Below are 16,339 nucleotides of genomic sequence, written 5' to 3' on the forward strand. Positions count from 1 at the left end.
TTCACTAAAAATCAGACGATAATTATTATGTACTTTATATTTTTTTTTAAAGAAAAACATTGATCTTGGTATTGACCTTAAATAGAACATATTCAGGCTTATATGTGATAATAAATGTACATGGTCAACAAATTGATAATATTTAGTTTTAATCTGTAAATATTCTGACCTAAAGCACTGCTATATATGTGTCTATATCTATTTATCGGTGTATATATATACATATATATATCATCATCATCATCATATATATATATATGTATTTTATGCCTTTGTGCATGTGTGTGTGTGCTTGTGATGCTTTTTTTTTAATCCTTCACCATTTTGTTTCATATTTTATTTTTATTTTTCCCCATTTATCCCATTTATTAGAGGTTTCTGGGTATTTGTTTTTGTTTTTTTTGTTTTGTTTTTTTTCTTGAGATTTCTATTGAAAATGTCTTAATATTCCACTGATTATCTGTGATTGACAATTTACATAACAGAAAAAAATTTACTCAAATATATTTTTTTAATTTTAATTTTTTTTTTTTTTAATTTCATTTTCCAATCTGTGTTCATTATGAAAATATCAGGTTGTTGTATGTAAAATGTTTAGTGCAATATAAATATGAAAGTGATGCAGGGAGTATGGATGTTAGCTCTTTCTTTCTCACACACTCACATATCTCTTAACTAGGCACTGTTAATTTTATGTTTTACTAGCAGTATCGCCTGGCGTTGCTTGGGTTTGTAAGGAAAATAACTATATAAGCATTTTTAGAGATGTAAAGTATAATAACCATCTCAATATGACTAACCACAAAGGGGAGTGTTACTGTAGCTTTTTACGTTCTGAGATTTAATAATACATTTTTAGAGAGTTACTTCCCTTATATAATAGCAAAAAAATGCATTAAAAATGGGGGAAAAATGATGGTAAATTTTTTTTTAAATCGTAGACTCATCGTAGACACGTGCTAATACCCAGAAGGGCTCGATATGAATCACGACTATAAGATACCCACTTTTGGTTACACTGCACCACAAAATGTGGGAGTAGTTAGGAATCTAAATCGTAGGAGACAGACACACAACTTCACTTTTATATATAAAGATTTCAGTGCTTTATTCAAGCATTCAAGTCAGTTAAACTACACACACACACTCACACAAACATTCACCTTCTAGTATATTATTGTTATTTAACTTATCAAACCTCTGTGAACGAAAGGTTAAGACAATTTTTGGTGTGATTTGAACTCTGGAAGAGAAGTATGGCATTTCAAATATAACGACCTGATATTTCTTGATTAGTCTACTTTTGACTTGGTTCAGCAAACATATATATACATCCATACATATATATACACACACATGCATATGCATATATATATATATATGAACAATTGAAGTTCATTTGGCTATTTGATAAAATAAAAAAAAGTGGATGATTTAATTGATAAAGCAATAAAATATTAAAACATATATCTAATTGTGTTTGTTCACTTATTCAATTTTCTTTGTTTTGGATTTTTTTTCTCCTACTAGAACAGTTGTATAATTTTGATAAAATAAAGAAAAAATATTCATGAATTTATTATATAATAAATCATCGGCGTAAGAGCCTGAATGCAACCAGAATGCCACTAAGGATTATTTTTCAAAAAATTATCAAATGTTCAGTACATCTCATTGTAATATTTAAAAAGTGAGTCTTGGGGGGAATATTTATATATGTACTTTCATATAAGAGACCAAAGTGTACATATGCCACCATATGTATATAAAAAGGAGTACAAAAAATGGGACAAGAATGCAAAACTTCCAAGCGGATGATACAAAAAGGAGACAAGAAAAAACAAGGACAGGTCATTCAGAGTTTTCTTTCTTCAGTCGAGTTCCAGATTATCTTTGCAATTTCGGCTGGTTATATTCTTCATTTCCACTGATATAGCTTTCACACATACACACACACCCACTTATATATATATATATATATATACACATCTCTTCATATCTGCCCTCACATGTGTCAAACATGCAGTTGTTAAAACAACTATTCAGAGGGGTAACTGCAACCTAGCACATACTGGAGTTTGGTACCTTTTACAACTCTATTTATAAGCATATTACGGAAAACAATCTAGAAAACTCTGGAGAACCTATCATATGAAAATCGACCACTGATTGGCTGATAACTTGGCCTTTCAAGTGAAAGAGTTGTGGCTCAAAGTCCATAATTAAGACTTGGAATTGAGTCTACTACACTCATATTTTACCCTCTTTCATCACCTTGTCTAAAATCATTGCCCTTTCTCTCTGCAATTCATCAGTTATAAGGGCCACAGAGCAACTTCACTAATGCTCTGTGGTTTAATGAGAAAAGCACTATAAATTTACTGACATTAGGAAGGGACTCCAGTAGAAGAAACTGCACCAAAAAATAACAGTGGAGCACAATACAGTCCCCGCCAAGTGTTGGACCTTGTTGAACTGTCCAACCCATGCAAGCATGGAGAGTAGATGTCAATGATGATGATGATATGTATGGGTGGCTGAAGAATGGTGGTATATCTTCTCTGAAGAGGTGCAATTATTCTGAAATAGATACATATGAAGATTACCATTTCCCAAAACAATAGAATGTTTGTAGTGTACATTCGAGTGAAATTCCTCACTCCCCTTTATTATATATATGAGCATTCGAATGTAGCAGGTAACAGCTAGCCTTTGACCGCTATTTGAACCCCGTTGTGTCCACTACTCTGATTGGTTGGTATTGACGCAATTTGTCTTTTACTCTGTTGTGCCAATTTGCAGCATATAACCAATCAGAGACTCTAAATAAAATCACATGAGTAGCCTGTTCACAACCCAGTTTTGAGTCTACAGCTCCTAATAAAAAAAACCTAGCTTCTTGTCTCAAGGTCTTTGGTTTCAGACCTTTTAAGGTCTAGCCACTGACCACACAAGGCACAGCCAGTTCCAGCAACAACACAACAGCAGCCATGCTGAGACTAACCAACTTCGTCCAACAGCATTACACCAATCTCTTTCTTTGTCACCAACATCATCTTCTTAACGTTGTCAACATCATCTCTCTACATACACAGCTCAAGAAGCAACTCACCCAGGTTCCAACATTTTAATGTTTGTGAATGACTTCACCATGGATCAACAGCGAGTATACAACCTGCGAGAACTCCTGTACCAAGTGACCCAGGCAGCAGTATCACAGCCACAACTTCATGTATGACATGTACCATAACCAACTCAGCATCTTGGCTGCAACTTCTTGATACAGTATTTCAGCTACCATGTACAAACTGGTATTCTCATTCTTGAGTCTAGGAACATTCTTCTAACTTCTCATTATAGACTCTCTCTCCAGTTGTACTGGTGTACTGTTTGGTAAAAGGGTTGGGTAGTCAAGAGGGTGTTTATTTGCGGTTATGTAGGTACCTAAAGCAATTAATGAAAGCATGGTACGTTACCAAATCATACTCACACGCTGGTTTTATCTTTCTTTTAATGGGTAGTTTTATAGCGGCATTGTGTCCTGTACCTTAATGACTCAACAAACAGAGATCGACAAAATAAATACTAGATTGAAATACGTATTAGGGTTGATATGATTAATTAAGAAAAAGACTTTGAGATGGTGCCCCAGCTTGGTCGTAGTTCTATGACTGCAACTAATAAAATAACAGACGACTGGATTATTATAGTCCATCCCTACTTGGAAACGACCGCATAAGAATGCCTTTATTATAGGTCTACTCGATTAAGTTTAGCTGTGGCTAAGAAACAAGAAATCGACATTAATACAATTAAAATAGAAAATGTTCTTGTGTCTTTCCATCACTTAACTGGTTAGAGGTTTTTGTTATCTTTCTAAAAAAAAAGAAATTTACATAAAATTATATAATTTAATAAATAAACAGCGATGAACTTCACGTCCATATGGTAGGAACGTCTTAAATTCATTCAAATACTCCACGAAGTTGTAGTACTTTTTAAATGCTTCTCGGCGTTATAGGCTAAGATCAACATCAAAATTCTAAAATGTCAACAATGTATGGATGAATAACACTGGAATTTATATCAATATCAAAAATAGTATGAGGAATATGTTTTAGGTTCTCACCGGATAAAGTATTTTTGTACTCTCTTTCGGGAAGAGTTATGTTTATATGTCGCTTACCGAATGAAACTCGATAGACAATGAAACTTAATTTGTCAAACACTTACAACGTGGAATTGCTGAAGTCTTTTAAGACTCAAGAAAGATTCAATGTTCTCAGAGTATCTACATTATTTAGGTAAGTGAACCATTTATGGCATATTTGCACACGTGCGCTCCTCCCCGACTTAGTATCCTCATAACTTTCAGAAAATGGATATTTTTTTTAATGAAATGTTCTACAAATATCTTTCAGGGTACGTAGATTATGGTTATATCTGAATTTAAAGTAGAAAAAAAACAAAAAAAAAACAACAAAAGATGGTGGTCACGCACACATACATACTGATACATCACAATCTTTTTCGAAATTTGAAGATTCATTTTGTAGATATACGTGATGTATGTATACGTTCCCAACAGATATTTTTTTCAAATCAAATTCGAATATAATCGTAATATACACACTTTGAAAGGTATTTGTTGAATATTTCATTAAAACCTTTTGAAAGTTATGTGGAAACAAAGCCGTGTGAATTTTCCGAAGTTTCTCCCAAGCCCAAGAAAAAAATATAATTAATAGTTTTTGATGACTTTGTCCAATATGGAAGGTACTTGTACCCTTGACTCGTTTCAAACCTCCCAAGACAGGCCAGAGAGCAAAGACCTAACTAAATACTCGAAATAGGATGTTCTTCACTAATGACACCCAAGAGTTATATGGTAATGCTGAACTAAGTAGTGGATTAAGTCTCTTTCCAGGAACAGAAATACTTCTTCTGTTTCTATCCTTCCATATAATTTATTCTATTAAATTTCACTTGAAAGGCCTTGGTCAACTTGAGGCTATTAGTAGAAAACACTTGTCAAAGGTGTCATGTAGTTAGATGGAAACCTAAAATCACATAGTTGCAAAGTATTGTATTTTGGGGCATATAAGGCACACCCCAAATTTGGCAGGCCTAATCTGCAAGAAAGAAATTGCAGTTAACCTTGAATCCCCAAGCTGAATATCTCGCACATTTTCATGTATAAGAACCATGACAATTTTGACCAACGTCCTTTGGTAGCTATCATGATAAGTTGATTCACAATACCTTAACACTATCAAATATCACTACTGATCGCCACTGTTACCAGTATCATCCATTGTTAATAACATTAACCAAGTCTACTCAAAGCCTGACCTTCAGTATATAAGGTATGGATGACTTTTTTTTGGGGGGGGGAGTGTGCCCTATATGCCAGAAAATATGGGATGTGTTTTAACTAGTCTTGTCTGCACTCATCATTTAGAAAGATAAATTTTGTCTTGAGTTAAAAAGGAATTAATATTAATTTATTATAACTTATATATATTTTACATAAGGAATTTTTACCTTTCTTTCAGTCAAACCGGTTTGAAAATCATTGTTGGAGGTGAAGATGGAATTATACGGATATATGAGTTATCATCTGTGGATAATAAACCAAAGGTAGTAGTTTGAGATATGTGAAATATTTTTTTAATGGTCGATTTGAAGTTTCTAAATGTTTATGATAAAAACAGCTTACAGTTTTTGCTACTAAGATCAAAGCTTCTAAAATAATTGGAAAAACTTCGAAGGGTTGCTTTGGTACAATAGTAGAATGTCTTGTGTTTACAGATGTAAGTTTGTATCCCACAGGCAGCTTTCAATTTTCTTCATCTAAGGTTTTTTTTTAACCAAATATTCTATGTGCTGTTAGTTATAGCTTTATGTACTTTTGAGTTCCATCATTAAAAAAAAAGAAGAAAAACGATTTATTTCATATCACTTTCTAAATTGTTATATATATAAATGATGATATATAAACTTTTTTATACCCTTAAACTATGCATGCCTGTCCATACTGGTGAAACTGTTAAGGCTAATGCTGTTTGGCTCAAACCATCAGCAAAGAAAAGTGTGTATGGATGTAACTGATGTGAGCTAAAGGGGTCAGGTTTCAAAATTCAGTTTCCAATAAGACAAGTTTGTTTGCAGTTGTATATTGGTAAAGGATGTAAGTATCATTGAGAAAATAGGAAAACCAGTGTTTTTTAACTTTTCAAAACAAAATTAGGAGAGTTGTATGCATGTGTTGTATGTGAATGTGTGTATTTAATTATTCTATAAAATGGTTCCTGAGTAATTTCATTTAATTTGTTCTTTGTTCCTTTTTCTAGTTGTAATGATTGACATCTTTCATTTGTGATGTCTTCCTCACATTCCTTGGAATGTGTGATTGGAACAGAAAACAACATTTCCCAACTGTTTTTGGTCACTTTTCTTTGTTGTTGTTATTGTTCAGCTGTGATTGAGTAAATTTCTGAACAAAGTGATTCCAGCTCTGACCATCTTGTCCTTCTCTAGGGAATAGTTAATCCAAGAGATTTCCATGTGTTCATCCCTTCCAGTAGGCTGTATGTCTGAAAGAGATTTAACTGCTATTTCTTGCGGTTCTCTCAATTGGTTTATTAAAGTGGTGTTTGTCACATTTTTTTTTATTTAACACCAAATTGTAATTTGTAAAAATTAAACAAAGAAAAGTTGTACCTCTGAAATTAACAAACTTGGAAATTATTTGATTTCTTTAAATATTTTCTTCCAAAGATAATTCTGGAAACAAAAAGTGGTCCCATACAGAGCATGGTTGTTCATGACGTGACTAAGTTCTATGATCAAGACTTAATAGTTGCCGATTCTTTGGGCATGTTAACTATCTTCTGCAACCAACAAATTCTCAGCCGTCAGAAACTATCCAACGGTGCTATCAGTCATTTACAGATAAGGACCGATCAAAGTAAGGAAGTTTATTTTAAATGATTTTTCTAATATCTTAATAAATATTGAGTATTCATCATGATGATGATAAACAATTGAACAAGAAAGAATATTATTCTTATATAAGGTCTGCAGAGATTCTAGGAATCTTGAAATCATTGAGAATATAGTCTCTTGCTATATTTTCTTGTGCTTGAGAGTTTTTCAGCTAAAACTAAAAATATTTTCACAAACACTATAGTTTATATCATATGCTGCAATAAATTAATTTAAATGATATCCTTTTTTTTTTTTGTTTTTCTTTTGGTGATTCTTATCCTCAGCCGGTGATTTAGCCATTGTGACAAGTGATGAGTTTGGTATTGTCTGTGCCAGTAAAGTTTCAGAGGAACTATGGAAGATAAACCTTAATAACAAATGCACAAAGGTAATGTATATATTTTCATCACATGAAAATATTATTATTATTATAAGCTAGTAGGGTATTAAGAGCACCATCCGAACATGATCATTGCCAGAGTGGCTATCTGGCCTCCGTGCTGGTGGCACATAAAAAATACCATTCAAGCATGATCGTTACCAGCATCGCCTTACTGGCACCCACGTCGGTGGCATGTGTAAAAGATTTGAGCGAGGTCGTTGCCAGTACCGCCTGACTGGCCCCATGCCGGTGACACGTAAAAGCACCCACTACACTCTCAGAGTGGTTGACGTTAGGAAGGACATCCAGCTGTAGAAACTCTGCCAGATCAAGATTGAAGCTTGGTGCAGCCATCTGGTTCACCAGCCCTCGGTCATACGTCCAACCCATGCTAGCATGGAAAGCAGGCATTAAACGATGATGATGATAAGGTAAACCAGGCAGAACCATTAGCATGCCAGATGAAATGCCACTATGCATTTTGTATTATTAAAGAAGGCGCTGTATTTTCCCTCTTTCAGCATTTATCCTACTTCAGTGCAGCTCTGATAATTTTCCTTTTTGTTGCATTGATGCAACTGAGATGATGCATCAATCAATGTTTTGCTCTGTTTGACATTGGAGACCTCTCATCCACAGCTTATTCCTGAAAGCTCTATTTTCTTGCTACAAGTTGACTGGAAGTAAAATTTGAACTCAGAACAAAGACTTTGAATTGATACAGTCACTACAAGGTATCTTTCTGATGGCAAAGGATAAAAAACAAAAATGATCAGTAGATTGTTCTCGTTTAACATTGTTCTAATGTACATTTTCTTAGGCTTTTCTGGGTAGGATGACACACTGCAATACTGCAATGCAGGTAAATTAGCTGACAAAATGTTTTGTGGCATTTACTTAGCTTTTTTTACATTCCGAGTTCAAATCCTGCTAAAGTCAATTTCACCTTTTTGTCCTTGCAGAGTTGATAAATTAAGTACAAGTCATGCACTGGATTGATAGAAACAAATTTATGTCCTTGTACCTATATTAGAAATCATTGTAATTGAAGCTCTTTATATTCTGAGTTCAAATCTCACCAAAGTTAACTTAGACTTTTATCTTTATGGGGTTGATAAATAAAGTACCACTTAAGTGCTGAGTTGATATAGCTGGTTTTTCCTCTGACCACAAATTTGTAACTGTGTGCCAGTGCAAGAAATCATCATCATTATTATTATGACAGCAAGCTGACAGAATTGCTAACATGCAGGACAAAATACAGCTAAACATTTTGTCAGTCTTTATGTTCTGAGTTCAAATTCCACCAAGGTTGACTTGACCTTTCATCCGTTTAGGCTCAGTAAATAAGTATCAGTCAAGTACTGCATTCAGTGTAATTGACTGGCCCTCTCTCTTAAAATCTCGGGCCTTGTGCCTTTAGTAGAAAGGATTATTATTATAATTCTTTTTCTTCTTGTCATTATTAAGGTAATGAACAGGCAGAATCATATGTATGTTGAAGAAAGTGCTTAATTGTGTTTCTTCTGGCACTTTATAACCTGATTTCAAATTCCATCAAGATCAACTTAGCCTCTCTTCCTTTTGGGGTTAGCAAAATAAGTATTAGTCAAGTACTGGTTGATGTAGTCAACTAAACCCTCCCCTCAAAATTGCTGACTTTGCACATAAATTAAAAACGATTATTATCTATATATTTATTTTGCAAGATTCTTTATGTGAAATTGTGTATTGAAACAATATTGTTGTATTTAGGAATGGTCATGTTGCCAGATTAGCCAATAAAAACACATGCAGTATATATTTGGTGTTAATTTGCTTCAGCTTTATTTATTTTTTTACTTTTTTACATTAATCTTAATCTTGAGCAAATTAACACCAAATATATAGTGCATGTGTTTTTATTGGCTAATCTGGCAACATGACCATTCCTAAATACAACAGATTATTATCTATTTATTCATTTATGTTATGCATTGGTTTACTCTGCAGGAACTGAAGGGTGAGATAATTGTGAAAAGCCTCTTGTCTGTGGACTTCGTTGATCAACATGGCCACAAGTCATGCTATGTGCTCATATCAGACAACATGAAGCAAATATTTGTGTTACGAGATGGCTCTATTGTGAACCTACTGACAGCACCAGCTGTTGTAGTGGCTGTAAGTATCTCTTTTACTGTCTTGTATCTAAGGGTCCACTTATAAAGTGGGTTCCACTTCTGGTCATTGTTGGGATTTCGTGTCCCTCTGCTAATTTAGTTGTAGTGGGTTGTAGTTGTTAGTTTTCTGTATTAGTGGACTGTAGTGATATATAACTGACTCATATTTCATTAAAAAAAATTGGGAAAAAAATCAATGATAAAATCAACAGAATTTTAACTTTATACGTCCTATAAAAGTACCAGTATTGTTACAATGATTCATCTACTTTTCCTGTTTTATCCATATATATATGCTGGTGCCATGTAAAAATTACCCATACTGGTACCCATTTCTATGTTATCCTCTTGTGGGAAATAAAAAAATCAACTGGTACCCTGTAAAAAGCAACCATGCCAGTTTCACTTGAGAAGCACCTGTGCTGGCACCACATGAAAAGCACAGGTGCCAGGCCATGTAAAGAGCACGTAAGAAGCCCCCATACTTGTGCCACAATAAAAGCACCCAACACACTCTAGAAAGTGGTTGGTGTTAGGAAGGGCATCCAGCCATAGAAACCAAGCCAAATCAGACTAGGACCTAGTGCAGCTCTCCAACTTGCAAGCATGGAAAATGGAGTTTAAGTGATGATGATGATATTTAGTGGCATGTTGTGGTTAAGAATAGTCAATGATAGGTAATGGACTGAGTTTTAGCATTTGATATTTATAGAAATTGAGATGCCAGGTTCAGTTCCACTATGCAACACCTTGGGCAAGTGTCTTCTGCTATAACCCCAAGACAACCAAAGCTTAGTGAGTGGATTTGATAGACAGAAAATGAAAGAAGGCAGCGAGCTGGCAGAAATGTTAGCATGCCGGGCGAAATGCTTAGTGGTATTTCATCTGCTGCTACATTTTGAGTTCAAATTCCGCCGAGGTCAACCTTGCCTGTCATCCTTTCGGGGTCGATTAAATAAGTACCAGTTACGCACTGGGGTTGATATAATCGACTTAATCCATTTGTCTGTCCTTGTTTGTCCCCTCTGTGTTTAGCCCCTTGTGGGCAGTAAAGAAAGAGGAAATAAGAAAATGAAAAAAGCCTGTCGTATACATATGTATGTGTACCCTTGTTTTCATGTGATTACTGTACACAAGCATCACTGTTATACAGGTGAGGTTCTTTTGCAATTCTCTGTGCAAAATATGACCGTTCATGGAGAAATAATATTACCTTGCTTGAAAACAGTTGAGTGTTGGTGAGAGGAAGGACAGATGGCAATAGAAAATCTGCCGCAACAAATTCCAGCATGGAAAGGAAGACATTGAAATGATAATAATTTTGATGATGATATTCTGTTTATTCCAATTAATGAGCTTGTTTTTTTTTTCCAGATGTGTAAAGGTTCATTTGTAAACAGCAATATATTAGGTTACCCAGCACAACCCAATGGTGACATAGCCAGAGATACTGACCCATCAGAAAATACACAAGTCCTCCTCGGCACTGAGAATGGTGCAATATACTTCCTTCACAATTTTACGGTGAGTTATTTTTATGTTTTCCTATTGGTTTTTTTCTTTTTCTTTTTTCTAAATTAATGTTTTCAAACCAATTTGAGAAAGAAAGTAAAAATAGCAACAGGCCTACTTTGGTGTTTATAATGCCTAGTGTCATTTACATATTAAAATAATAGCAATTAATTTATAAAACTAAGCCTCGTCTGGCACCTGTGTCTGTGGCACATAAAAAACACCATCCGAGCGTGGCCGTCTGCCAGCCTCGTCTGGCACCTGTGTCAGTGGCACATAAAAAACACCATCCGAGCGTGGCCGTTCGCCAGCCTCGTCCGGCACCTGTGTCGGTGGCACATAAAATCACCCACTACACTCTCGGAGTGGTTGGCGTTAGGAAGGGCATCCAGCTGTAGAAACACTGCCAGATCTGACTGGCCTGGTGCAGCCTTCGGGCTCCCCAGACCCCATTTGAACCGTCCAACCCATGCTAGCATGGAAAGCGGACGTTAAACGATGATGATGAAATATTGTGTGGCTGCTGGTGCCATGTAAAAAGCACTTAACATACTCTGTAAAGTGGTTGGCATTAGGAAGGTGCATCCAGCTTTAGGAACCAAACCAAAACAGACTATGGAACTTGGAGCAACCCCTCGCCTAGCCAGTTCCTGTCAAGCTGTCTAACTTATGCCAACATAGAAAACAGACTTTAAATATTGATGATGATGATGATGATGATGATGAAATGTTGTACACCATTCATGCACTTCTCAGGTTCTTTACTCAATACCTAGTAGCATTTCATCTGGCTCCTGACATGCTAAGTTCAAATCCCACTGAAATCAACTCATCCTTTTGAGGGTCAATAAAATAACCAGTGAAGTACTGGAGTTGATGTAATCAACTGTCCCCACCAAATTGCTGGCCTGGTATCCAAATCTGAAATAGGTTTTTAAATAAGTACTGGGGATTTAAGGTGGTGAGCTGGCAAAATCGTTAGCATGCTGAGCAAGATGCTTAGGGGCCTTTTGTTCATCTCTACATTCTGATATCAAATTCTGCCGAGGTTGATTTTTATCTTTCAGCATTTTAGGGTCGATAAAATAAGTACTAGTTGATGACTGGGGTCATTTTAATTGACTTGACCCCTCTCTCAAAGCTGCTGGCCTTGAGCCAAAATTTGAAATCAATATAAGTACTGGGGTACAATACAGTTAATTAAACTGACTCCCAGGAAGGGAGGGGAAAAAATGTTGATCTTAGTGGGAATTGAACATATAATGGCCATTCCATAAGTCATCATCATCGTTTAGCGTTCGCTTTCCATGCTGGCATGGGTTGGATGGTTCAACTGGGGTCTGGGAAGCCAGAAGGCTGCACCAGGCCCAGTCTGATCTGGCAATGTTTCTATGGCTGGATGCCCTTCCTAACGCCAACCACTCTGTGAGTGTAGTGGGTGCTTTTTACGTGCCAGACGAGGCTGGCAAATGGCCACGATTGGATGGTGCCTTTTACTTGCCACCGGCACGGAGGCCAGGTGAGGCTGGCAACGGCCACGATCGGATGGTACTTTTTACGTGCCACCGGCATGGCGCTGGCAACGGCCACGTTCGGATGGTTCTCTTATGTGCCACCGGCACTGGTATCACAGCTACAATTTCCATTGATGTTGATCGATTTTGATTTTTGAAGTCATAATGATGATAAAATAATTTTGTATTAAAATCACAAGGTTTGAAATTTGGGGGTGGGTAATTGATTTAATTGACTACAGCTCTTGAATGGTACTTTATTTTATTAATGCCAGTATATTGAAAAGAAAATATGACCTCAGCCACATTTGAATTCAGAATGTGAAGAGCCAGAATAAATACTGCAAAGCATTTTGTCTTCTGATACTCTGCCAATTCTGCCAATTCATCAACCTTTATTATCAGAAAGTCTCTAACAAAGTCATAAATTAACAGGTTAGTCGATCAAATGAACCTCAATACTTAACTGGTACTTTTTTTTTTAATGGCTCTGGAGGGATGAAAAGCAGACTAGGCCTTAGTGGAATTTGAACTTGCAATGTAAAGACCAAAGTATATTCATCCAACACTCTAATGAGTCTGCCAATCCACAATAATAATAATAATAATAATGATAATAATAATTTCTACTATAGGCACAAAGCCTGAAATTTTAGGGAATGGGTCTACTTGTACTTATTTTATCAATCCTGAAAGAATTAAAGGCAAAGTTGACCTTGGTGAAATTTGAACTCAGAACATGAAGATGGACAAAATGCCACTTAGCTGTCTTCTACTATAGCCTCGGGCTGACCAAAGCCTTGTGAGTGGATTTGGTAGATGGAAACTGAAAGAAGCCCGTCGTATATATGTATATATATATATATGTTTGTCTCCCCAACATCGCTTGACAACCGATGCTGGTGTGTTTACCTCCCCGAAACTTAGCGGTTCGGCAAAAGAGACCGATAGAATAAGTACTAGGCTAACAAAGAATAAGTCTTGGGGTCGATTTGCTCAACTAAAGGCGGTGCTCCAGCATGGCCACAGTCAAATGACTGAAACCAGTAAAAAGAGAAAAAGAAAAAGGTAGAATATTTTGGCCGTATATGGCTGGTTTCAATGCTAAAAGGTTATGACCAAAAAAAAAAAGTCTCTTTGAAAATTAGTTTCAAAATGTGTATTTTCTCAGTAGTATACATATTTTGATCTACTTGATCTGGTTATTGTAACTTCACATCTTTCATTGTATGTATTACAACTTCAACTTTGGTGCATAATATTTCAGATATCTGTCGATGAATATGCCAGAGTATCTCAGCCAATACTCGACTTACAACCACTTCGCCTTCCAGATTGTTCTTCAGATTTGGTTCTATGTTCAGGCTATTATAATGCTATCACAGTGTTTTTAGAAGGCAGGGTAAGTTCATTTTTGTTTACTAACCTGATTTTCATAGGACTTGAAATTTAATTTTGTTGTTATCCGTTTTAACTTTCTGTTTTAACAACTAATAAGTGCAAGCATGGCTTTGTGGTTAAGAAGCTTGTTTGATAACCACATGGTTTCAGGTTCAGTCCCATTGCACTGCACCTTGGGCAAGTGTTTTGAATTATATAGTACCTGGTCAACCAATGCTTCAAGTGAATTTGGGGGATGAAAATTGTGTTCAAACCATTCATACACACACACACACACACACATACATACATATATATATACATAAACATACGTTTGTATATGTGTGTGTGTCTTTCTTTTAGTGCCCCTGCCACCACTTGAGAACTGGTGTTAGTTTGTTTATGTTCTCCATAATTTAGTGGTTCAGCAAAGTAGCTCAGTAGAATAAGTACCAGGTTTAAAAAAAGAAACGTATGTACTGGGAGTGATTTATTTCACTAAAACCCTTCCCAGCAGTGCCCCAGCATGGCCACAGTTCAATGATTGACGCAAGTGAAAGATACAAGATAAATAGAATTTTATTATTTATGAGTCATTATAACAGTCATATTCTCATGCTGGTACATGTCAGAGAGATCGGTAATACATTGTACTGCTACTCAGTTTTGTTATCTGTGAGGCATCAAATCCCCAAGTCTCTATCAGAATCGCCTTACTGTCTTAAAAATAGCTAAGGCATTGTGGAAAGTCAATGTATGCATCTTTATTTGCACATACCAGTGTAAAATAGTGTGTTCAGTTGAAGCTTTTTACATCAAAAAGTTAACATAGCATAGGAGTAGCTGTGTGGTAAGTAGCTTGCTTATGAACCACATGATTCCGGGTTCAATCCCACTGTGTGGCACCTTGGGCAAGTGTCTTCTACTATAGCCTTGGGCTGACAAAAGCCTTGTGAGTGGATTTGGTAGACGGAAACTGAAAGAATCCCGTCATATATATGTATATATATTTGTGTTTGTGTTTGTCCCCCGACATCACTTGACAACCGGTGCTGGTGGGTTTACATTTCCGTAACTTAGCGGTTCGGCAAAAAGAGACTGATAGAATAAGTACTAGGTTTATAAAGAATAAGTCCTGGGGGTCGATTTGCTCGACTGAAGGCGGTGCTCCAGCATGGCCACAGTCAAATGACTGAAACAAGTAAAAGAGATAGCAATTACAATAAACAGACTGAAATAAGTACTGGAGTTTACATGATCAACTAAATCTTTTGAAGACAGTGCACCAACATATTAGTAGTCCAGTGAAAGAATAACACAAAACCCAACTAAAATGGTGCATGTGTATATATACTCTTTTACTCTTTACTCTTTTACTTGTTTCAGCCATTTGACTGCGGCCATGCTGGAGCACCGCCTTTAGTCGAGCAAATCGACCCTGGGACTTATTCTTTGTAAACCCAGTACTTATTCTATCGGTCTCTTTTGCCGAACCGCTAAGTGACGGGGACGTAAACACACCAGCATCGGTTGTCAAGCGATGTTGGAGGGGGACAAACACAGACACACAAACACATACACACATATATATATATATATATATATATATATATACGACAGGCTTCTTTCAGTTTCTGTCTACCAAATCCACTCCAAAGGCATTGGTCGGCCCGGGACTAAAGCAGAAGACACTTGCCCAAGATGCCATGCAGTGGGACTGAACCCAGAACCATGTGGTTGGTTAGCAAGCTACTTACCACACAGCCACTCCTGCGCCTAAATGTACTTTATAACAAAACTAGCAGTATCGCCCGGCGTTGCTCAGGTTTGTAAGGGAAATAACTATAAAGCATTTTTAGAGAGTTATAGCCAAAAAATAGCCAAGAAATGGAAAAAAATGATGGTAAATTTTTTTGAGAGTTAAAAAAGGTGGAGTTGCGTCCCCTAGACAGTTTGAGGTTTGTGTTTCTGATTCTCGACCCCATGTCGAATTTATCGATTTTTTTCAGAACTGGGGGGACTTTACAAAATTTTCGCTGCGTTAGTTTTGAATTATGACATTGGGCTATGTGTGTGTCAAGTTTCATCAGAATCGGTTGAAAGCCGTGGTCAGGGTGAGGGTACAAGCAAACAGACACACAGAAACACGCACAGACAAACTGCCGTTTATATAGAGAGAGATTGCTTTCAAGGTTCAATTTCAAACCTGTTTATTTTCTTTTACTTCACTTTGTTTACAGAAAATCTGCCAATACACCACACCTGACTGGGTGAGTACGATGGATATAGCAGATACTGATGAAGATGGCACTGATGAGATTATCCTTGGATGTAAAGACAATACTATTCAGATTATAAAATTATCTATCAAGTGACCACTCACTTGAAAATTCTAATCAATC

The 16,339-nt window shown here is 36.2% G+C and overlaps 1 protein-coding gene across 1 annotated transcript; it reads left to right on the top strand.

The window, feature by feature from the left end:
- Window positions 1-4,124: 4,124 nt before the first annotated feature.
- LOC115217345 lies at window positions 4,125-16,339 on the top strand. The gene is made up of 8 exons (XM_029787009.2): window positions 4,125-4,304; window positions 5,556-5,640; window positions 6,781-6,970; window positions 7,275-7,378; window positions 9,365-9,532; window positions 10,906-11,055; window positions 13,825-13,959; window positions 16,178-16,339. The coding sequence occupies exons 1-8, from the start codon at window positions 4,207-4,209 to the stop codon at window positions 16,310-16,312; spliced, it is 1,065 nt and encodes a 354-aa protein (XP_029642869.1). The 5' UTR covers window positions 4,125-4,206; the 3' UTR covers window positions 16,313-16,339.

This window comes from Octopus sinensis, linkage group LG11 (assembly GCF_006345805.1).
Source record: "Octopus sinensis linkage group LG11, ASM634580v1, whole genome shotgun sequence".
In the NCBI taxonomy this organism is placed as follows: Eukaryota; Metazoa; Mollusca; class Cephalopoda; order Octopoda; family Octopodidae; genus Octopus; species Octopus sinensis.